Raw genomic sequence first — 25,972 nt, 5'->3', positions numbered from 1 at the left:
CAAATGCATAATACTAATAACAACAACAACAACAACAACAATAACAACAATAAAACATAGGGTTAAAGTATGGATGTTTGCACCTAAAGAAAATCAATTACATTGAATCGTACTCTTCACTTCAGTATGAGGAGCTAAGACTGGAACGTCACAAAGACACAGGCCTGAATATCAAGAGCAGAGCTCAGGGTGAGGAATGAATTTTTTAATGCCTGGTCTTATTCTTTTCCACTTTTCCACCCTGCCTCTGTGAAGAGAAAGTGTGGTTATAATTTACAATAGAGGCCTGATAAATTAAATTTACTTCAAGCTGACTGCCTACTTTTCTTTAGGCTCACAATCACACGTGTTAATTTAAATGACTGTAATATTTGTGAAAAGAGGTGAAAATAGCAGAAAAAAAAACCCTTAGTTACAAAGGAAGAGTTATAAATAGACAGATACTTGGCAAAAATTGTGACCTGTGGGCAGGTCTACCTCCTTTGCCTGCTGGAAACCCTCCAGTTGACACCCTGCCTGCAGCCATCCGGGCCCCAGTCTCAGCCTGGAGCACTCTGCCCCAGCAATTGTCTCCTCAGTGTTCACTCTTATTGGTAGTGCCTTTTATATTTTCCTCACAAATAGTAGCATTTACCTAGCTATGAGTTACTTAGCTATGAGTTAGCAATCTGGTGTATGAACAAAATATGGAATCTAGAATAAAAACTCCTGGCATTAAGAGGTGCTTTGCTACTTACTGGCTACTGTAACTTGAACTGATTGCTTCAACTCTGAATCTAAACCTCTTTTCTAGGAATGTGGTGACTTTCTCTTTTGTTTCCCAGGACTTTTATAAAGAATAATCAAAAGAGATAATGCATATAAAATGCTTTAACTCTTTTTATTCAGATGGCATTTTTCTAGAGACAAGTCTGGTGAAGGGAATTTAAAAAATTTAGTAACTCCATCTTTGAACAAATTTTTAATTTTTTTTAAGCCTCAGTGTCCTTACTTGTGAAATGGGAATACAATGTAGAGTTTGCAGGGTTGAGAATCAACTGAGAATCACCCAAGATGATGTTTACACTTAATGTGCCTAAACACAGCAAAATGCAGGACTGGACTGGTTGGCAAATCTGACTTCTCTATCTGCTAAACTAAATTTTGAGTCCCAACCAGTCTCACCTAAAGTGACCCAAAGTCTCTTGCAGACACAGAAATTGCATATGTTTGCTGTGAAGTCTCAGATGTGAGAAATTAACATAATTCATCATTTCTATCCCTTTGCATAAAATTGGGTTTAGTAAGAGAAATTCATTCCATGAGAAGAAATATCTGGTAGTAAACAGATTTCTGAGCTAAGCCAAGAGAGCGGACAGAGAATATCAACTTCTAAGAAGTAAAATCCACTAGATCTCCCTATCTATTCCTGATAATGACAACAACTGCAGCCACATAAGGATATCCCCATAGTTTCAGAATGCTGAAGAGTTCATGACAATTAGAATGACAATTAAGTACTAGATTCTCAAAGGGGCCATGTTTTCAGTACATATATAGGATAAAGAGGTAACATTTAAAATTTTAATTCTGGAAGGGATGAGCTACTCTTAATTCAGTTCTCTTCTTTGACTCTAACTTTGGCATTCCATCCCTACTGCTAATTTTCTTTCTTGAGCTTTGTCCTGAATTTCTGCTGGTACAATGCAATCTCAGTAGCAGGAAAAAAGGGCGGGGGGAAGATAACTGAAAAATTCCCATGAATCTAGACTTGAAAAATAACTTTAGACATGATTGGTGGTAGAGGTGGTGGAGTATGCTGGAGAAACACTGATCTTGGAGTCATATGGCCATCGTTTAAAACCCAGCTACTACTTACTCACAGGGACGCTGATGAGCCTTTTAACCTCTGTGAGCTGTGGTTTTCTAATTTGTAAAATGAAGATAACAGTCACTTCACTGCAGCCTCCCAGGGTTTGTTGTGAGGGTTAAATAAGTCATAGACTGTGACCAGTGCTGTAAAGTACTAAATAAATACATGAAATTCATTTTATCCCTATTATAACATACCTCTTAGCTTGTCACATAGAAAGCCTTTATTCTACCAGGGAACTGTTCCCAGTTACTGTCCACTCCAAGTCATCTGGACTCAGTCCTCATCTCTCTCTGCTTGAAGAGGCTTTATGATCACTGCCTTCATATGCCATTTCATTTGCTGTATCAAACTGTTTTTGTCTTCATTTTATAAACATTTGATGAATGCCTACTATGCCTCAGACAGTATGCTATATGCTGAAGATATAAATAAATTATGGTTTCTGCTGTTTTTTAAAAATAGTTAATCTCAGGAAACTCACCTACTTTTAAGCTAGCAAATTTATCATGGGTCTCAGATATACCTCTTCTGGTATTGAGTAACACCTGTTCCTTAGCTCTAAAATATCAGTGTAATGTTTGTGTTCTCTTTATCCCTAAACCCAGCAAGCCTAATACTTTCTTTCCTAGTGGTACAGGATCCTAACTGCACAATCACTAGTGAGGCAATTAACATTTCCTCAAACTTGAAAATGTAGGTGAGATCACCTTAATTTTTCCTTTTTCAAGGCATTACAATTAATTCTCTCAATTTTTCTTGGATAATATCTCTTGGAGAAAACGTCTTCATTTCTACAGGTGGATCCACAGCCCACTGTTGGTACATCTGCTAGGTGATTGGAGTAACTTATTGCTTGCCCTTGTGCCTCCGGCTTCTCTCTACTTCACCCCCATTCCATACAGGGCTGTCAGATTTATTTTTCTACCCTGTCTAATCTGACTGCATAGAAATACTTACAGTATGGTAGTAGATTTCTTTAACATCTAAGTATACAATCTAGCTCACATTGTCACTCATGATGCTTTGAAATTATCCCCAGGGGTCAAGATGTACCTTGGGTATCAGTAACAATATTTTAATAAATGCAGCTTCTCCTTTCAAAGAAAGCACTTGGAAATTAATTCCATCAAATATGTGGCAAAGGCCATCTTATAAAACAATAAGGATGGGCTCTGAGGTTAGTGACAGAGCATCTTTCAGTTCCTCACATTGCAGGAGCAGGGAGTGACAAAGCCAAGGCCCCATGGGATTGTTCTCCCTTCTGCTAATGACACTTGGTTGGCAGAGGTGATGAGATTCTAACACTCTCAAATGGAGAGAAGATAAATAAACATTTTTTTTTAACAGACATGTTGCAGCTCGGAAATTTTTCAGTTTTTCTCATTGCAAAATCAATACCCATCAGCAGTTTGAAATTAAAGGCAAGATTAGGCCTTAGTTTTATACATGCCTTATTGTATTCCAAAAGCTTTCTACTCAGTCAGATAAATCTTCTTTAAGAGGATTAGGAAACTTTCATTATCTTTATCTAACGTGAACTAACACTAAGTCTGAAAAATTAATCTATAGACTGGACAAAAGCCGATAGCTGCTGGGAAGAAGGAGGACTCTTGGACGTCTTTCTAATTGAGCAGTGGAGTTTCTGCTTCCACCCACTGGAAATTCATCTGGTTTCTAAAGAAAGAACAAGTCCCTCCATGCTAACCAAGACAGAAGAGAATGCAACTCCCCGAGCTCCTTCTTATAACCTCTCAGTAAATGTAAAGACCCAGGTGTTCCAAGAGGAGGTTCTTCCCTTTGCCTCTGCCCTCCCCAGTCTTTTGAATTGGATTTCACAGGCCACCTCTGATGACCAAAACTATACACATTTCTCTGTCTCAATGGGAAGATTATGAAAAACTGACCATGGAATTGAGGACTCCACTGATGTGCATCTTGCCTGTTCTCAGACCCTTTCTGACCCAAAGTTATGAGGTCCATAGGGAGTCACCACTGGCTTCCATATCTAACCCAAGGCATTGTTCGAAGTGTCTTATGAAGAACATTATTCCTGAAGCTCTGCACTGCTAGCTCTTTATGGCCTGTGTTGACTTTGACATGCTTACACAATCTGTCTTATTTCCAGCAAAGTGATAATCTTGTTCTGTTTGAGTCTGTTTTTGTACAGTGCCTGACAGTTTTTTACTTTGGTGCCGCATTTCCTGAATTTGAAGATAACTTTGCTGTCAAGGCCACGGGGGTGCCATGGAGGTGTCGCTTCTAATGCTGAGAATTTCAGCTCTTCTGGAACCAAGGCCAGGTGGCAGGCAGCATAGAGAAGAGAACTCTTGCTCCCTTGTTCTCTGCACCCCAGAAACTTTCAACAGACATTTCAGCTCATCTCAGATGACTGATCTTACTGAGTGCCTTACCATCCTCTGAGGAGAAGCATCAGACATGACAGTTGTCTTTATCTCCAGATGGCAGGCCATCCTGTATCTCCAAAGCAGTGATCGTCACCAAGCCATACCCCTAGGAGGGACATGTGCAGAGAATGGAAACAGCAGCGCGCACAGGCATCTGTTGTATGGCAGGCTGATGTGGGCGTCTGAGAGCATGTGGGAGTGAGAAAAGCATTCGGAGGCTGAACTGAGGCAAGGCTTGAAACAATATGAGAGCACCGGGGCCTGCTGGGAAGCAGAAACTGCAGGAAGCAGATCTCTGGCCCAGCACATGCCTCACAGGGTCAGAGACCTGAATGTTGTGCTAGCCAAGAGCTTCTCTAACCAAAAGAAAAGAATGGTCATCTCGAGTTGTACAAGTGACTGAAGCAGGAAGAGACACTAACCCCTACCCAAACTCTCCATGAGACCAATTGAAATGGACAAAACTATATTTTTTAGAAAAGCAGGAGTGAGGAAGTTTATATTAGCTAAGCAAGGATGCTATACACATATCATAGAGTGACAAAAAAATTCTTTGAATGTGCTGCAGATCTGATTTGATAAAAGGCAGCAGCTACTGAAGAGTAAATCATATGTAGGGACTACTTCTGAGAGTTCAGTTCAGGTCCTCAAGACATCAGTACAGGAGACTCTAAGAAAAGTCCACCTGAATCTTTCATTTGGTGGAGGAAGGATGTGTCATTTAAAAATGGGAGCTACTCTGCTTGGCACTTCATTGTTACCACAAGTCAATACTGACAGGAATTGCTTTATGTAGTGTTGGTGAGGATTGAGGCGGGGCATAGTTAGTTGGGGGCAGTTTGAATAAGTTCATTTATATTGCTGCCTTGTTTTAAAAATGGTTCTCAAATTCTCATAACTGCCATCTGAATGTGTTTCTAATTCTTAATATTTAATCATTGATATCTGAGATACTGACATTTCTTAAGTCCCATTTTTTCTCCCTACAAAGTGAAATTTGAATGAAAAACTATTAAATACTATGCCTGTGTTATACTAATTTAGATTTCATGTAAAGGAGAATAGGAGAGGAAGTTAGGGATTTCACTACTCCCCCTTTTAATTATATAGATTTATTTCCATCATAGACCTGAAAATATTATTTTGACTAGTCTCCCTCTTGATCTCAGCTCCACTATGAAGCTAGGAGAGAGGCGTCTACACAATGACAATGTCAGGGAGAACCTAATGACACGACACTCAGAATCCCTTCCATAACATGCACAACCATTACCTATACAAAGGCAATCACAAGTCACAGAATTTCACATTAGTATTATTAACACTTTATTATGAAATAAGGCTTTGAAAGATATGTAAAGGCACAGTGAGTGGTACTGTATCTATTTTTCAAATAGATATGGTCCCAACTCCACAATGCTAAGTAACTTAAGAGATTTCAACCAGCACATGCCAAACAACTTACTAAGAAGAACCAAAGGACCAGAGAAAATTTGTGATGATATTTAGTATTCAGTTGAGAACTCAACAGAAAGGAAGGAATCCTGGACTTACACTCAATCTTTGGATTCCGTGGAGGAAAATGACTTTTTGTGTTTTCATACACAAATAGAAGCAAAGACTGAGATTATGCTTTCACTCGATCATTGACAGTAACTCCAACCTGCAAATCTAGCTGTGACTCACCTTGCACTATAAGGTGAACTCGAGAAGTTTTGGGGTGGTTGTCTGTCTGCACAGAGCAGGTATACGGGCCCTCGTCATACACATCCACGTTTTGGATCATGATGCTGTACTGGGTTGGTGTATTGACCAGGATGATCACGCGAGGGTCTATGGACCACTTGTCATTCCCAGCATAGAGTATGGTGCTGCGGTTTAGCCACGCCACCCGGGTGACTCGGTCATCTATGGTACACCTGCAGGGTGTTAGGGGGGAGAAAGGAAGAGGAAAAGTGGGGATGGGGAAGAAAGGGGGGGAGAAAGGAAGAAAGAAGGGGAGAGGATGGGAGAAAGAAAGTGTTGAGAGATCATATTAAATATATAGTGGTTATATTTCAAGGAATAAATGAAACAACCTATCAGTGCTAAAATAAAATAATCAATTATTGATGAAACTTCCTAAATATAGGGTAACGGTGACCTGAATTATGCTGAAGGACCAATGATACATTTCTATTTGATTTAGGAACATATTATGTGAGTATCTTTGCTGTGTATTTGCTTTCCATCTTATTTTTCCTTCTAGGCTTATATAAAAGTTAGTTTATATTTTCCGAGCACATTTAGCACCTTATGGAAGAAGAGACCCAGGGGCTTAAGGGAGAGAAAGTGGATCAGTATTTCAATTAGGTCACAGATAATCCACAAAGCAAATACTGAAGTTGTTGTTAGTCAAAAACTGAACCTTCTGGTATTGATAATCTCTGTGTATCCCTAAGCTGCCCAATGCCTGCAAACCACAATTTATAATATAGAATGGGAAAATTTACCTTAGAAAGCCAACGATTTTGGAGAAAGCCATGGCTATCTCTTAAGATTTTGGGAGAGAGAAGAAGAAAATGGTCAGGCAAATTTCCTCCTCCCTCTTGTACTCCTCACCCTAGCTCCTGAGAGAAAAATGTGGCTTATGTCACACCTAGGTTACTATCAAAGTGAAGAGCTTACCTCTACTGTCATACCTCTCAGTTATTCTTTCTAATAATTGAAGGCAAGTGGAATTTGCTTTTTGGTATATGTGACCTGCCGGCTACCAGGTTTAATACAGAAATAAATATGTTTGTTGATTAGGAAGAAAAGTTGCATAGGTGCTCCAGAAACATCTATAAATAAAAAATGTTTTAAAAGGGAATGCTTTATTAATGTGAGTTTCAATGAAGGGGATGGTTAAAGGTTTAAAGTAGTGCCCACTCACTACTCAATGCTCTAGTCACAACCTAAGTTGGAGTATCTGGGCAAATAGGAAGTTGGAAGTACAGCCCTGCTGCTTCCCCTAGATATGCTAGCAGAGGAGGTAGGAGGTGTGTCTCTGGGGACAAGGCATGTGAATCCAGTGCCTTCAGGTAAGGAGGCAGGGAAAGAATACTGCCATTCCTCGCCACATCTGATCCCATTTCAACAGACAGCAGAGATTCTTCTGAGAGGTAGCAGGAGATGGGAAGAATGCCAAAGACATTGGTAGGGGAGGAGAGAGCACATGCATTTTGGGCATGTTGTTTTCACTTGGAAAAGTGACCAGTCTGACATAGGCCCAAAAGGTCAGGGGAACAGAAAGATACTGGAACACCAAATTGACAGCTTTTGTTGAAAGGGGATATCACATAGTCTAGCAAAATACTCTCCCTGCTTGGTGAGAAGAGTAAAGATGATACTAGCTTCCAATTATTTCTTCCAATGAGGTCTTTTATGTACAGGTCTACCTATCATTTAGCAGGTGCCAGTGGCCATGAGGTAGGTGTGGGGTGATAATTAGATGCTTTAGATGTTTTCAAATTATAGCAAAAAATAGATTCTTCTCTTCTAAATTATTATTTGCTGTTTTTTTCAAACTGCAAAAGTAAAATAAACATATTTAAACATGTGAACAAGTATAATACAAAGATGCATAAAGGCCAAGCTAATCATTGCATCCCCACCTAGCTCTTAGTTCCCTGAGGTAATTGTTTCAGTAACAGCCTGTTACTTCTCTTTCCAATTCTTACTCCTCCTCATAGACATATATTTACCTACATAAAGGTTATACTGATTTGTTTTTACTTGAAATGGAATCATACTCCAATATTTCTATGAAGCTTTTTTTTTTTTAAACTTGACTATGGGCATCCCTGGACACTAGTAGTTAAAGATCAAATTTTGTAATTGTTTCTAGCTAAGTCTAATATCAATGAGATGAGTTTCTTGGACCCGAGTGCACTTACCATAAGATACTAATAGTTCAGGTATCAGTAAATGACTCTTTCCCAACTAAATGGTGTCATTGGTATAAAGAAAAATTGAAGTCATGTTATTTTCTCCATATCCTGGGACTCTAGCTTTACTTTCCACAAAGTTTCTCCTTCTATAGAAACTTTTCCATTTTGCTTATGAAGACTAAAGCCCTAATAGACTCTCCCTGCTTTGAATTTTCTGGAACAATTCTTTAAAAAAAATATGATAAACTCATTCATTAATTCTCAGTTGTAAATAATAGATTAGGGTTAATGTGTAAACTTTTGTAACGATGGCTGTTTGAATAACTCCTAAGAAGTTCTGATTGTACAATTCCAGGAATCAGCTGGCTAGGACGTGAAGGGTCAATCAGGACAGAGTAGAGAGTCATCTTCCAATCCTTGCAACCTCACAAACCTAGGTGACTACATGCAAACGAAGATCCCTAATTTTATTTTGGTCAGTCATATAACTCCTTTCACATTTTTAAGTTGACATAAGTTAAATTATAGTTGCTAAGAATGCATTTTTGTAGAAAATGTTCACATTTTAAAATTAAATTGTCACACTATTCATATATATATCTATATCTATTTATATATATCTATATCTATTTATATATAGATATATCTATAGTTCATGGAATTTAAAAATTAAAGTGAATGTATTCAACATTCATGAAAAAGCTATTCTTTAGGAGTCATGGAATATGCATCATTCCTCTTTTAGTCTTGAACTTGTGTTTTTATTATATGTCCTCTGCAATATTTTATCTTGATATAATATTTTATGCTTGAAAATCTTTTATTGATCAGCTATAATATTTATAAACAAACAACTTTCTTTTATGTTCTGCAACCATAAAGCTCTATGTAATAATATTTTTAAATGAGTTATCATTACAAGGGTAATATTGATAAAACAACATAAATATATTGTATATGTTGTTAAGTAATAATTAACATAACAAGTAAGCTCTTACTGGAAATATAGCTATTAGTGGGATAGATGAAGCTTTTCAAAATTATACCATAAATATCATTACTGCTAGAATGAGAAAGAGCTAAGAATCAATTCTATTTCTATTCCTGTTTCTGCTTTAAGAGAAACCTAGTTCACATAAATAAGAAGATGGAAATGAAAATCTTGTATAGAAATGCCACTCAATTCTTTGAACCTTTTCCAAAATATATGCCAAAAATCACATAGTAATATAGCTTCGAAAATTATTTTAATGATCTTACAGTTGACAATTCAATTAGTTCCTCCTTCAATTTCTTTTAAAGCAATGAATTGGAAAATACCTCAATTGCAAATGGCTACATTGTAACAGTATTAAATTCATTCAATTTCTCAATATCTGGATAGTATACTGCTAATATTTTCCCAGTCCTTATCAAATGACTATTAAAGATATGTTGCTTTTTTACTTAGAAGCACCTTGGTTAAACCAATACACTCAGAAATGAGAGGAAAATTGAAGTACTATTAATTTTAATGTGCCAAATCACACTGCCCTCTGTCAGAAAATGTCTCTTTCTGAGTTCTAATTCCAAAATAGAGAAGGCACAAGTTTTGCCATAAATTTATTATTGATGAAGTAATGTGCCATGACCTTCAGCACTTCTTGTTTCACTTTGATGGGACTCTTCTTTAAGACTGATCCTCTGTTTGATAATAGCTGAGTGGTGAATGTGACAAAAGGAGTAAAGATAAATTCTTTCCTGGACAATTAGTAAAGTGGAAGCAATCAGAAAGGAGAACTAAGATTACAATTCAATCTCAGATACTTTTCAGGCAGGAAATTTGAGATCTTAAAATATATTACTTAATTCTATCATTACCTTTGTATAAGGCCTCCAACTGCAGGTTGGATGTATGCAACCAATTCAGATTACCATAAGGCCTACAAGGGGCTGATTTTGAAACACATTAGTTCAAATCTACCTTCAAAGGCTAGAACACGTTCTTAGTGCCTGGCCACACAGTCCACGGAAAGCCTTATAGGGCTAGACAAACCCCAGATGGATGACCAGTGCCCAGTTTATTTGCTCTCAAACTTGGGCCTCATTACTGGGCATTGGGGGCAAATAGAGAGGAATAACTGGATTAAAAGCATCTCTCAATGGGACAGAGCTGGATCACCAAGTCTGTGAAAGTCCTAAAGCCTAACAAATGATAAAGAAACTTGGTGGAATGAAGATGTTGTTTGAGGACAGCTATTTTCCTCTTAACATTTCTGTGCTTCAGAAGAAAATATTGTATGTAGTATCAATGCTTCTTGCTTTCTCCCATCTCTGTAGGGCTATTTCAGTGTATTCACAACGGCAGTAAGAAGATCTTAGGAAAGGACTTAAACAAACATTTAAGTGTTCTTCCAAACCTGGTCTTCCTTGCTGTTTATAGCTATGTCCTGGAGTCTCATTAACAAGAAGCACGTGGAAAAAGACTTCCGATGTTAAACAAGGGGGATCCAAGAGGAAAGTTGAGAAACAGTATGTCAAATTTTCTGACATTCTGTTAAATTTTCAAAGTTTCTTGAAAACTCTCTCAGGCATTTAAAATCTTTATATTCCAAGATAACCCTACTTACTAGTTCTTGATAAGAGAACTCATTACAACTCTATCACAAGTAAAGTCTAAAATTACACAGTGCTTATTCTTTACCTAGCATAGCTTAAAAATTTTCCATATATTAGATCACTCAATCCCCTTTGGAGATATGCTCTAGTATTATCCACATTTTACAGATGAGGAAACTGAAACAGAAAGATTCCAGATTCCTAACATCCACCGCTGGTACTATCAGAACAGGGAATTCAAACTCAGGCAGACTAGTGCTAGAGTTTCAGCACTTGAAAGCTGTGGTATCACCTCAAAAAGAAAGTGCTTGTGGCTTGAGAATCCAAGTGACAGTGGACCAGGGTTGGATGGCCCGATCCAATTAGTATATTTATGGTTTAATTTAATTTAATTTTCTCGTAAGAGATAAAATAGCTTAGGTGAACATAGATGATATTTAAAAGTGATTTTGTACACCTTAAAATACTGCTAGCTAGGTGTGAGGAAAGGAGGTAAAAATAAGAATCAGAAAGACCGAAGAAATGCCTGAAAGACATTGGAGAAAAGGAATCCTGCTGGCAAAGTATCATTTCCCATGAAAATGGAAGGTAGGGTGAGGATGCAGAATCACTTTTTTGTTTTGTTTCAATAAGGAGGTGCAGTTAAGGGAAATGGAAACATTAATGCAGTGGTTTTCAAACTTTAGTGCACATCTGAACCACCTAGAGAGCATTTTAAAACACTGATTGCTGAGTCCTGCTCCCAAGAGCTTCTGGTCCAATGGGTTGAAGGTGGGCTGAGAATTCACATTTCTAACAAATTCCCAGGTGAGGTTAGTGTTGCTTATCTTGGATGAACTATTTGAGAACCACTGCCTTAAATAAATCAGACAAGAGACAGGTTGGATTTTAATCAAAATAACACAATCTTCCTAAAAAGTGAAATTGGTTAGCTTTAATTTTTTTGTTTGTTTGTTACTTCTGATTTTATTTCTATATTTTGCCTCTGAAAATATAAAATTAAAAAGCATCCTGACTGACAACAGATATTTAATGAGTGTCTAATGTGTACTAGAGGACGTTCCACGAGCAGAAAATAATGGGATAGGAGCAGACAAATATCATGTCCCTTGAAGCTATATCCAGTGACACAATTAAAGTATAAAAATAAAAAAGCATATTAGTTTCAGGAAATGATAAGTAGTAAAAAATAAAGCACAGTAAGAACTGGATTGTGCCATGGGGACTGGGATCATATTTGAGACAGAGTGGTCAGAAAATGATCCTCTGTGATTTGCATACTAGATATTGAAATTTTTCCACTCTTAAAATGCAATATGGCGTACATCTGAAAATCATGTCTAACTCAAAAATAAAAGTCATTATCTCACTTACATACATAAATAGCTGCACGAACACTTAGATGATCTGGGTAGCTGGAGAACAAGTATCTTAAACCAGCCTCACAAATGGTCTCTCCTATATGGATAACATTATAGGTGTTAATGTTCAAATAATTTGACAATTAGCATTTTGAGACACTAAAGTTAACTGGGAAATGCCTTTAGATTCCCACCCTTGTTATTGGGGTAATACCTGAAATATGTTTCAGGCCTCTCTGCCTTAATGACTAGACATTGGTATTAGAGTTTAATCTCAAATTTAGACTTATCATTCTAAACTTTACTCTCTTTGTAATCTAATGTTAATATTAAATATTTCATATACAGCTTCGAATTTGCAAGAATAATTGACAACACATTTCAGTTCTTGTTCATTCCCATCAGAAAGATAAAGTTGAGTTGGGTAACTCAAAGGTCACTTCCATGTGAAGAAATTTGAAAAAAGTTTTTTTTCTGTATCTTCAAAACTCTTCCTGAATGAAAATGTCCAATATTATTTGTTAATAAATTACATCTCTCTCTCCTTCTCTCTCTCTATGAAGAGAGAGTTACTTCATAGAATTTACAACACTACATTTAATTATCTACATACTTATTTTTTAGACTGTAAATACCACATGGATAAGAACTCTATTAGTGGTCTTCATTTTGTATCACCAGCATCATCGGCAGTCCACTTGGCATTTAGTAGGTGATTGATACATATTCATAATGATTAAAAGATGAAAGACAATGTTTTTCAAATTGGCGTCAAAAGGACCCACATAAGATTATAACTAAGGATATTGTATTACACAGTCGAAAGTTGCTACAAGCATTCGTCTTAAATGTTTTTGCCACAAAAGAAATACTAATTATGTGATGTGTTGAAGGTGTAAACTTATGCTATGGTGGTAATCATTTTGCAATAAATAAATGCCTTAAATCAACATATTGTATACCTTAAGCATATATATATATTGCTGTATGTCAATTACATATCAATAAAGCTGGAAAAGAAGGAGCCCACATAAGGTGAAGTAGATGTCTTGGTGATATATATATATATGTGTGTGTGTGTGTCTCTCTGTAAGTTATATATATATACATCCACATACACACATAAACATTCATATGCACACAAACATGGGGTCCACAGATTCTCCACTACTATTTTTTAATTTAGTGTTTTTATTTTTATAATACTCTGAAAAACTATAATGTATACATATTCTGAATACAGAATGAGCACGATTAGATTTAAATGTTCAGATTTATGTCTATTATTACAATGGTATCAAAGAGTACTTCTTTTATTGCCTCAGGCTAATGAGAAAAATACAGAAGTGGACTTACTTTGTATTCCTGCTAAGAAAAGCTGAGTGATGTCAGAGGCCATTGTAGTCATAAAGATTTCCATAGTTGGAATGAACCAATGTGGAAAGAGAACTTGGCTGTCACATGGCACAGGCTGAAGGCAACAATGATGTTCTTACAGCAATCAGCACCATTTTCACATTGCAACTTAGAAATTAATTTTAATAAAACATCACCCGGTCCGTTAAGTTAATGTTGTAGATTTTAATGTTAGTGGTTATATATGTGTATGATTTATAATTTTTGATTTTTGAGTCATACGAAGGTAAAGGTTAAGGCATTTATATAGTGTCATGACCTTATGTACATAAAACTTTAAAAATAATGTTACCACTGGGAATCCCTAAAAACTGTCTCTGCCCTCTTCTGCCCCCTGCCTTTAAAATGACCTTCTAATGGGGCCTCAATTTAAGTAATGCTGATAAAAGTGAGAGAATTGAATATTAAAACCTAAAAATGAATTTGAAAAAATATTCTTTTTAAATTTACCCATAATTAGTTTTATTTTTTTTTAATTTTGTTTTATGTTTTGCCTTTTTTCACAAATTGAAAGGTAATTAAATTTAAGAACCTTATATGTATCAAAATATATTAATAATGTCAGTTTGAAAAGTAGGAGGAAGATCTTACTTTAGAGAATTCAAAAACCAATAATAAATGGATTTTTTAAAGGAAAGGAGAGGAGGCAAGCGAAAATAAAATATTTTTAGATCAATTCCCAAGGTATTTTAAATTGCAGAAAGCTGTTCTCCTGGGAAATTTCAACTATTCAATGATTTCCTGAGTTACAAATATAGCCAACTCTAGAGCATCATTGAGGACCCTAAATTATGTAAGAGAAAACTTTATAATTCAGATAGTCAAAAATTCAACAGGAATAATAACTCTGCTAGAGCTAATATTTGCTAATAAGGTATTGATGGAGAATAGATATGAGAGCCTTAGGAGGGGGAGGATTTAAAGAGTGTCCAAGAAGAGCCTTGGGAGGGGGAGGATTTAAAGAGTGTCCAAGAAGGGAATATTTCTTTCAGTGGTGCAAGAGGCTGATTTTGAAGGCTACTGATACATGGCATATGCATAATGTTCCTTACTGGAAGATGGTGCCACACTAATCATAGCTGGAATGAACAGTCAAATTAATACACAGAAAGGGTGTAGGGCAGAGGGGGATGGGTGTTATCCAGAGAAAAGGAGAAAACATCCTATGCATGCAGGATGAGGGCCCTGGGAAAAAATAGGGTATTTAAAACAAAATCAAGGAAGGTGTAGAGTATCCTGAAAATGGTGTCACTTGAAGCAGAAAATCAGCTGCAAGATGATGATGTATTGTGGTTTCATCCATGACCGATGATATATGAGTCCATCAGAACAGTGCTCATTGTGTCTCCAAGCAGGCAACGGGACCTTCTTGTCCCCACAAGCACTGTCAGGGCTCTACCTGAATACAGATAGCAACTTTACCACCTCATCACCCAAATGAGGCAGCAGGCTGAAGGCAGTTCAGAACAGAGCACCTGATACGGTGAAGGAAAATGAACGGAGTGATTTATGTGAGAAGATGGCTCTGCAAAGAGGTGGAAATTGCTTACGACCACAAAAGAGGAGTTAAACTGCATGGCTTTGGGAGGAGAGAGGAGGATAATTCCTATCACAGTAATAGAAGGTAAAGCACAGGGTAGCTAAACATAATCATGAAAAGAAAGGGTAGGTGAAAAGGCAAAAGAATGCTCTCTGGACAAAATACTGAGTGACTGAGCTGACTTCTCCCATACTCCAAGTCACTCTAAATTCACAGGATGTATTTGGTAAATAACTTTAGTGTTCCAAGGAGACAGAGGCAAGGCCAAAATAAAAATCATAACCAAAGCCATCGTAAGAGACAGTGCCTGCCTTCAAAATTATTATGATCTCTGGGGAATGAAAGAATAATAGGGCATTTAAAAGATACCTGATCACATTCATAGATAAAATAAAAAATGTACATTCACCCATTCATTTAACAAATATTTACTAAGCACTCACCAAGTGCCAGACTCTAGGGATAAGATATTGAACAGAGAATCACTGTCTCTACCCTCATGGTACTTTTAGATTTATTGTAACAGCATTCAATCAACAGACCTCAAGAATACCTGCATACTATTGCAAACTAACTGAGGTGACCACTAGGACTATCATGTATAGGGGATGGCATGAGAAGCCCTGTTAAGATACATAATCTAGAGACAGGCTTTTCTAAAAAAGTAGCAATTATTCTAAGATTGAAAACTGACATAGAACACCAGGTACAGGTGTTGGTTATGGAGAGCATTTAAGATAGAGGACAGGACAGATGCATAGGCCCTAGGACAAAGGTTGACTCAAGTAAGGAACAGAATGAAAGCTGGAGTGGCCAAAGCAAGGCAGACGGGGAAATGGGCAGATTGCATGAGGCTCGGGAGGTGTACTTGTGTACAGTAAAAAGTCTGAATTTTATTCTAGGTGTAATAGAGAATCCTCAAATAGGTTGAAGGAGAAGCATGCCATGTTTTAAATTATGCTTTTCACAAGAATATGCTGGTCTCCTTTTAGAGAATGAACTGTTGCAGGACAAGAGGCAGAAGAACTAGTGAAGGGACTATTGTAGCCCTATAGACATGAGAGAGTAGTCATGTAAGAAAAAGGTCTGTAGCTGAAGGGAGAAGTGTAGAGCCAGGGTGAAGGAAGAGGGTTGGGAATGAAAGGAGAGTGGAGTGTTGGCAGCAAAGGTGGAAAGAGAAATGAGGTCAAAAAGAGCTTTGGGCTCTCCAGAGGATTTTTTTTATTATTATTATTTGTTTGTTTGTTTATTTGTTTAAGAGTAGAAACACTTGGGGGTTTATTTATTTTATAAATATTTACTGAATATCTACTGGGTGTTAGGACTTCTCAAACTTTAATATGCCCACAAATTACCTGTTCATCTTATTAATTCAACAAGTCCGGATAGGGACCACAGATCTGCATTTCCAACAAGCTCTTTAAGTATGCTAATGTGCTGTGCACAACACTTTGAGTAGCCAAGTTTTAGTCATTAGAGATGCAGCTGGGAATACTACAAGAATCAGTCTTTTTTACGTTCCATGATATAAGTATATACTAATGAGGTCAATCTTATTGAATGAGAACACCTCTGACCTACCAGAGATAGGTGATAACTGACAGAGAAATTTTACAGATAAGGTGGGAAAATATGAGATTTAAGCACGTGACAGGAAAGTGTTTCATCTGTTGTATCATAAGAGAAGAAAAAAAATAGAAATATAGATATGTTTGTGGACCTGACTACTTGGAAGCAAGGGTCTGAGTGGTGGTTTCTATATTCTCTAAAGTATAGAGCAAAATTATTGGTTGAAGGTGAATGAGAGAGTAGGAGAAAGGGAAAGGCAGAAGCAAGAAAAAGTGAAATAACTGTTGCATTAAATGAGAGCAAAATTATTGGAGACCCATACTAGGAGTCACAGGCACTGCTGAGGTCCCGTTTGTAGTTGCTAGCCAAGGATTTACTGTGATGATACTCTGCCAGCTTTAAAGATCTTCTCCAGTTTTGCTCAGCTGCTCAGCTGCAGACATAGAGAATGTGGATGGGTGGGTTCATCCAATGTTAGAATATGCCAGATGAACAAGAGAAAACAAGCCAAGGATTAGAGGAATTAAAAATAATAATTTATAAAAGAAGTGAAAATTGGAGGGGCTGGTGGATAGAAAACTGGAAGTCTTAATGAGGTTCTTGAGCAGATGAGCTGGAATGAAAGAAACTGTACATGATAGAAAGTAGAAATATGTGTGACCATGCAAGAACGGCCCTTTTCTGAGAATTACACTAACTTTGAGTCCAGATGGATCATCTAGGTGGACCTTGACCATATTGAGAATAATGGTGGAAGGTAAGAGTTCTTTATAAGTTTTGATGACACATGTAAATTGAGTATTATAGAGACTGTATGCTGTGGGACTAAGGAGAAGGCCTTAACATCAGATGGACAAGAGCTCTGGACTTAATAAGGGATGACCCTAAGACAGGCATTTTGTTTAACTTCTCAGAACATCCATTTCTCCAAATGTGAAGTAGGATGAAAACATTTACCTCCTAGTGTTATTCCATGTTATTATGAGGCTGAATGAAGTAATTTAGTGCAAGAGTCAGAACTACACCTGGCAAATAATAAACATTCTTTAAACAGTGCCTGCTTATTACTATTGTCAGAGAGCTCTTTTGCTTCACTTGGAACAAACATTAACCTCTGTTATTTGGGAATATATGTTAGTTTAACTAAGTGATATTGAATCTATTTGCTCATCATTTTCCAAGGAGTTCTGAAGTCTTCTCTGAATGTATTTTCAAATCTATAAGGAATGAGGCTTGATTTAGGGTTGTTTGAGCCCATATCAAGATGGATTATATTGCTGGCTAATGAATCAGAAATAACACAAGTCTATGACCATCCTACCCTTAACAAGCCCATCTGATCTCAGAAGCTATGCACGGTCGGGCCTGGTTAGTACTTGGATGGGAAACCACCTAGGAAGACCAGGTGCTGTGAGTGTAAAACATTAAAAAATAATAATAATAAGAGATTGTAAACTGACAAGGTCCTTGCAATCTGTGAGGTCAACCAAGGGTTGCCTCGCTTAAAAGAAAAGAAATAACATGGAATTTAAATTTTAAGCATTACTTAGCAAATCAATCCAGTGTTTTTCCAGTTTACCCGTAGATTATGTCACTTCTAATGAGATTTTTTTTTTCTCCCAAATTTCTTGCTCTTCAGAAGATTTTGTACTTAACCAATGTAGAGTTTTGCAGTAGGATTTCATTTCCCTCTAAGGTTGATTTTCTCAGCTAAGCCATTGAGAAAACTTTAACTTTGTATTTTTATCAGGTCTCATTCACAATGTGTTGACACGATGGTTGATGGGACAGTTTCCAGATTGATGACCAGTGGTTGGTAAAATGCTGTATTTCTAAAAATACATAATTGAGAGATCAATCAATACAATTGTGCACACCTGAAAGAGAATGCAGTAGGCCTGCAGGCCCCGATAGCTTATGCAGTAGTGTTCTTGTTTTGGGCAGCTTACTGTATAAATAGAACAACCCTCAATTTAGAAGAACCAGAGACCCAGACGACTCCGTTCTCAAGCTAACTGAGCCATTACTGAAACCAAATGAAAACTGTTTAAGTGCTGAAGGGATTAAAAGTATTGGGATGATGGGGGTAGGATCATAATTGAATGGATTATTTTAGGTGTGACCTTTAGATAAGTACATTCGATTTCTTTAAGAAATTGCATATACTGCAGATGCTAAGGAAAAGTGAAAATTAATCTAAGAGCCTCATTCTCAACCCAAGGAGACACCAGTAGCTGGTAAAAGTGTTTTTCAGAGACAGTGGTAAAGGTACATTTTAGGGTAGATGAAGGACAAGCACGGGTTTTAGCAAAGAGTCTCTCCACAGAACTGGGCAAGTCATGGGTAGATGGCCAGTTCATATTTGGAATCACCATGTGGCATTGGGATGCCTCCTTTCCTTCCATTCTTTTCTTTTGTGACTTTGTCTTAAAAGACAGTGCTACAGCATAAGCAAAGCCATTTCAGAAGCAATGAACCCTTGGGTAAAGAGGAAAAGTGTTTTTTAAGGTAAGAATGATAAAAGTCTCTCCTTTTCCATCTTCCTGCCCCATATTCCTTGCCTCTCTGGACCTCAACAATGGTGCAGAATTCCATGAGGAGTTGTAAAAGGCAAGGAGGGTGTTTGCTTTCACCTACCTGTCCTAGATAGCTGTTTCAGAACCTACCCTGTGGCTACTCAGGGATGCCTTGCAAAGCCACCCAGAATAATCCACATTATTTATTTGCCATCTGGCTCTCACTCTGAAGCCCCTTCCTCCACATTCTACACAGTTTTAAAACTCAGCCTCCCAATTTGTTCATTATAGTTAGCAAAAAAGTGAGCGAGATGAAATTAAAATGTTTCCTAAGCACACATCATTTAAATTCCATTCAATAGATTATCTTGACATATTTACTCATGGCCATGTCTGTCTCAGTATCATCCATGGAAAAGTATATATTAAAATTTTAAATTAAAAGCAGAGAGTCTGGGGAGCTTGATATCTTTTTGAGAAATGGAGCAAGTCAGCCACAGGCTCCCAGCATGAGTATCGTGGGAGCAAAGAGTCTGGCAGTGCAGAAATTACAGCCCACGGATTTCCCTGAAAATACCTTCCCAAATATAATGTAAGGGATCATGGAATCCCAAAGACAGGCAAAACCTCAAAGGTCATTCCTTCTCCAGATCAGTGTATATAAAAAGCCGTCTTCTTTTGGGTTCAGGTGAAACTTATCAAAAACTGCTAATAGACTGATTTATTTTTGAACCAAAAAATATACTGAAAATTCATTAGCTTTTATCCTATTACAGAAATTTTGTGTAATATACTGGTTGAGAGAATAAATATTTTAATGAGTCACAGGTTCGTAATTTATAAACTCTTGATCCTTTGTGTGCATCAGTTTTCTCATTTATAAATGAAAATCATATTTTAAAAAAGCATAGATTGTGGTGACTATTAAAGAAATAATCATTTTAATACTATTATCAAAATTCTGACACTGTAATCAATACATGTTTGTTATTATATTTCTATAATTACTCAAAACTAAAGAATAATGATACTCAAAGCATTATAATAATTCTGCTTTTCTCTTAGTGTTCATTTTCCAGTCTACACATACATTAGTTATGAAGTTTGGAAAATTAACTAAGAATTTACCTCTTTGGATCTCAACTAATAGATCATACTTCTCAAGTTTGGATATAGAGATTGTGTGTGTTAAGTAATTGTGGCTTCATGGTCACCTGGGAGGTCAATAAGTTTTCTTGATTCATCTTGTGCCATTCTGAACAGACTATATACATCTGAATGAAACTTTGAGTTTTTATAAATAAAAACTTCATTAAATAGATGGATGGGCTCGGACAGATGGGAGAGGAATTGAGAAGTGATACTTTCACCAGTGGTTTTCCATTCTTACAAGCACTTCTTCTGTATAATGTCGACTTTATATATGTTATATATTTTTAAATATATGTTATATATTTTTAATAAGCCAGTCATCTTTTCCAGAATAGTGGCTTATTTTATATAGATTATGTGAACTATCTCCCCTTAAAAAAATAAAATAGAAGGCAGGCAAAAATCTTTCCTTGGGCCATGAGAGGCCCAAAGAGAGATATTCCCTGGGGGCAATAAAGTCACAGGAAACTTTTGCCAATGTTTCCAGTTCGGGCCCAGAAAGTCATTGCTTTTAATTTATGTCACCTAAAGTTTTGTGCCACCTGTTGCCAGTCTGAAAGAAAGAGGGTATTCTTCACTCTTGGAATTCTCTTGAGTGCTCAGAGGGAACCAAAAGAACAGGAAGTCTGACCTGACAGCAACCTGAATTTCTTTGGTCTGCTGCATTTTACTCACCTGCTGAGTAAGGGGCAGAAACTGTATGTAATAGTACTCTGAAAGTGTGCAAAAAACACAGGCTGAATTTATGGTGTTCTGTATAGAGGAGGGTCTTTCCATAGAAACTTGTTACTAAGAGTGTTTCAGAAGATATGCCACAAAAACCCAGTTATTCATTATAATGTGGGAAGTCTGAGTTTCCTTGCCATGGATTTTTAAAAAAATAATGTTATAGAGTGAGATAAAAAGAGCTAGAAAGGGAGGGAAATAAGAGAAAGAATGATTTTTAAAAAGAAAAAAGAGAAAGAAATCAACCTTTAGATTGGTTGAAAAATGTATAATTTACTTCACACTTTTCAGCCAATGGATGCACCTTCTGAATTGGGTTCTACCCAGGTGAATATTGAAATAATTATGCACTTCCTAAGCACACATTGGCTACAGATGATTCCTGTTATTATTTGACAATTCCTTTGTAACTCTTCATTACCTGGCACCCAACAGATCTGCCTCTAGTGCTCTTAAAACTTGACTTTACACTATCCTTACTGTCCATGGGTTCGGTCCTCCCTCTCTCCTGTTCCCACACTCTCATCAACTAGCACGAGTCCTAGTTAGGCCGCATGTCCAAAGAGTAAAGTCTCCTTCCACTCAAATTAACTATGAGAAAGTAAGCAGAGTGTGGTTAAGCCCTCGGGGATTCCAGCAGAGTGGAGAATTACTCCTGTCTCAGTTCATTGTAATGAATAATAAAGAGATACTTACATGTGATTTTTGGTAAATTATTCATCTTGTGCACTGAAGAATCAGGGCAGTAATGTGTAAGGGAGAGTTCTGGTGCATCTGGGCTCTTATAAATACTCAATCTAAAGCATTTCCAAAGACCCATCTCCTCCCCTCATTAAAGACTAAAGCAGTCAGGGATTTTGGAAAGAAGAGGCTTAAATCAGGCACTTCCATCTCCCTCTAGGCTCTGTGTGTGCAGCTGCCCATAAGCTGAAGCTGTTTATAACATATTTGTTATTTTATTGTAGTGCCAAAGTCACTAGAAGCCACCTGAGGAGCTCAGCAAGACCTCCACTTTGCTTTCTGCAGCCATCCTCAGGAGGTAATTAGAGAGTGAGAATTGTTTCCAAACCAATAAAGCTCCTCCAGGACCCTCCACCCACCGCATTTACAGTAGGCTTGATCCCTCTCTGACGGTAGACACAACACCTCCTGAAGGAAACAACATACTTCTGGTTCTTCATTGCTTCCTACTAGATTTCAGTGTCACTGTTATTCCTTCATGCTTAGGATGACATACAGAGACATTCTGAAAACCTTCATCAAGAGTTCCACCCTCTCTCATGTGCCAGGGTAAATGAACATGGGGAATAAAAGAGTCTGGGGCCTTAGATCTCATTCCTTCGAGATCCAAGAGATTTTACTTTTTCTAGGCCTTCACTTGTCAAGTTTTAGAAAATAAAAAGTCCTAATTAATATTTATTCCATTGATACTTATAATCATTCATACCTATAAACAAAAGGTTACTGTTATAAATTTTAAAGTTTACATTTTACACAAGCACTTGCTTTTATTCCCCTGTGAGTGGTGCCATCCTTCCTTATACTAGGGATAGTTAAGTGTTTTACTCACACTTTTGGCTTGTCCTTAGAGAACATGGACAAGGTTCAGAACTGAGGCTCATAAAACAAAACAAAACAAAACATGGTAATAGATGATGATGATGATGATGATGATAATGATGATAAAAATAAAACAGAGGAGCTTATAGGGAGAAACAGACCAATGAGAGATAGGGGTGGATGGGACATCAGACATCCGAAAATGTCTATTTGACTGTTCTCAGAACCAAAAGAAGAAACCAACTGAGAGTAATCTGTAAGCAAAAGAATCTGAGCAAAAGTTCTAGATGCTCCAATGAACAAGAGGCAATATTTAGCCAATCAACTAAATCAAGGCTTATGAGTTCCATTTGTGCTCCAATGTAGGCTAGGGACAATAAGAGGAGCCCTGTCTGAAAGGGGGAGGTGGTCTTCAGAGATTCAGAGAGAAACCAAATTGTGTTATGGGCATTGGATATTGGGAACTATGCATCAGACAGGAAGGAACATTTGTTTCTAACCATTTAGAACTCTACAGGGAGAATTTTTCCATCCATATTTTCTCACCTTGCTATGATTTGTTGCGAGAGCAATCTTAACTTTTCCCAGAAGCAGAGTTGGGGCCAAAAACTAAATAGTAAGTACACAGTTTGAACTCAAATCTTTGCAATTCTGTAAAGCTTTACTCTATCCCTTTTCTCCACCACCACTCTTCTCTCTCTCTCTCTCTCTTTCTCTGTCTCTCTCTCTTTGTTTCTCTCTCTCTCTCTCTCTCTCTCTCTCTCTCTCTCTCTGTCTCTGTCTCTGTCTCTGTCTCTCACTCCCCGGTCTCTCTCTCCCACTAACAATTGAATGTAAGGCATTTCTTTATCTGTACTGCTTATGTTCTACCCTTTTCCAATTGGCTGGTATTATAAAAATCTATATGGTAAGCATACAGGCAGTATATGGGTGAAGAGACTTCTTCAAAGTGTTTAGATAAAGCAGACAAGCTCTGACAAAGCTAGATAATAAACCAGGCCAGGAGGTTTTCCCTTGAAGGAACCTAATTAAGAACAAAGGCAAATGTACATTAACATTCTCCTCAAGGCATCATATTCACCTCTGAAGACATTGTATTGTTGTAAATACAAAAGACAAACCTTAGTGTTAGAGCTAAGAGGGGAAGAGGAAGCACAGATAGCTAAAAGAGGCTTATAATTTTGCTGTGGGTGGAAGGGCCATCTAGGGAACAGAAATTCAAAAGCATCTGAAATAAGAAGCATTTAAATTTTTAGGAAGCTAAGCCAGGCCCAACAGATGGCCTGGGAGGAAACCTGGCATCATCATTCAAAGCTGAACATTTTAGCAGGGGGATAGCCCCAGTGAATAATCATATTTATTTTGTTTCATATATTTTACATGGAAAATAGGCCCATTTAAGTTGTTGATCTCTTGACAAAGAGGAAAAGTTACCCCAAATCTATGTGGGGTGTCACCCCAAATCCAAGGTGTGGTGGTCCATCTCTTATAAAATTAAGTTAATTTCAAAGACTATTTTAGTAATTTTAAGGGGTGATAATGTCACATTTTTATTAGAGTTTATTAAATTCTTAAAATCATAATACTTCCAAGTAAAAACTTTTTACTTTATATAAATGATTCAGAAAGCTTATGAAAAAGAATTTATTAAATGAACAAAGAGTTTATTCTGATGTGGGTAGTTGGGTTTTTGGGAGACCTATACTGAGTTGTAATCCACCTTTCTAATGCCTACCCACTGGCCTTAGCTCTTCTTCCTCTTGTCAAACAAATAAATCCAGTTTGTCTTCCCTATGGTAATCCTTCATAAAGATGAATAAAATTATATTATCCACTCTAAGTTATCTCATTTTGAAGTTAAGCTTTTCTATTAAGCACCTTTAAATAAGCTACTATTCACATATTCCTTCCTATGTGTAGTTAAAAGCAACACCCTCTAAGAAGAGAGGCCATGCTTAAAAGGTGAGTCATATTAGAAAGCATCTAGAAGGTGAAGAAATAAAATGATCTCTCTGCAGATGACATAATCTTATATATAGAAAATTCTAAGAAAGCACCTAAAAAAGTATTAGAATGAATAAACAAGTTCAGCCAGATTTCAGAATACAACATAAATATAGAAAAATCAGTTACATTTTTATACACTAGCAATAAAATAACTGAAAGTAAAATTAATAAAACAATTCTATTTACATTAGCATAAAAAGGAATAAAATATGTTAAACTAAATTTAATAAAAGAAGTATAAAACTTATACTCTAAAACCTAAAATGTTGTTGAAACAAATTAAAGACCTAAATACATGGAAAGATATCCAATGTTCATAGATTGAAAGGTTGGATATTATTAAGATGGCATTATTCTCCAAATTGATCTACAGATTCAATTAAATCTCTTTTAAAATTATATCTAATTTCTTTTCAGAAATTAGCAAGCTGTTCCTTAAATTCATATGGAGATTCAAGGGGTCTAAAATAGTCAAAAAATCTTGGAAAAAGGAGGAAAAAGAGAATTCGCTCTTCTCAATTTCAACACTTACTGCTCTAGTACGGGTGAACTTCGAAAACACTATGCTAAGTGAGAGAAGCCAGTCTCAAAAGACCACCTATCATATGACTTAACTCATACAAAATGCTCAGAATAAGCGAATCTATAGAGACAGAAAACCTACGATTAGTAGGGAAGGTTGGGGAAATTGAGATTTACTGCTAATAGATATGGTGTTAATTTGGGGAGGTAATGAAAATGCTCTGAAATTGGCTGTATACATAGTTGCGCAATTCTGTGAACATACTAAAAAGCATTATAGTGTATGTTTTAAATGGCTGAATTGTATAGTGTATAAACTATATTTCAATAAAGCTGTTATTTATAAAGGGGGGATTATGTTTAAGCCATGAAGGAGGGTATTCTTGAAAGAGGTATCCTCATTGCTCTTTGAATTTGGTCTTTAGATAACAAAAGTTTATGTTAGTGCTGTGAACTTGTGAAGCTCAGGTGATGTTTATCCCAAGAACTGTTTGGGGAAGCAGGGGTGGGGGTAGGAGGTGATATGCATCCAAAGAAAGATTTCTTTTAGAAAATATAAAAGTAGAAACAACTTTATCTCAATTTCCTCTTCTTTTAATTTTATTTCATGGATTCAAAATACTTTATAAACCCATATGCATTTAGGAATGTGCTTGAGTCTATGAACTGCAATTTCACGTATAGCTATGGTAAATTCGGAGAGTTATAGACTATGCTGGGGGGGGTCCCTGGAGCTGTACAGCCATGGTCAAACCGCCACACAATGGACTCACCTCTCGCCCACCGCTTAAGACTGGGATCCAAATGCTCTAATGACCCACTCCAGGCTAATAC

General features: G+C 36.9%; 1 protein-coding gene across 10 annotated transcripts in view; it reads right to left on the bottom strand.

Moving 5' to 3' along the window:
* The window catches only part of OPCML (opioid binding protein/cell adhesion molecule like), a 1,143,910-nt gene that overhangs the window by 314,286 nt on the left and 803,652 nt on the right, over window positions 1-25,972 (bottom strand). For all 10 annotated transcript variants that reach the window (XM_036221180.1, XM_036221179.1, XM_016137940.2 and 7 more), the window contains one exon: window positions 5,947-6,179. In XM_036221180.1, the coding sequence (XP_036077073.1) occupies window positions 5,947-6,179 (233 nt within the window). The remainder of the gene's footprint in view (window positions 1-5,946; window positions 6,180-25,972) is intronic.

The sequence above is a fragment of the Rousettus aegyptiacus genome, unplaced genomic scaffold, assembly GCF_014176215.1.
Source record: "Rousettus aegyptiacus isolate mRouAeg1 unplaced genomic scaffold, mRouAeg1.p scaffold_m13_p_5, whole genome shotgun sequence".
NCBI lineage: Eukaryota > Metazoa > Chordata > Mammalia > Chiroptera > Pteropodidae > Rousettus > Rousettus aegyptiacus.
Note: the sequence above shows the minus strand (reverse complement) of the source record. Positions and strands in the feature narration are given on the sequence as shown.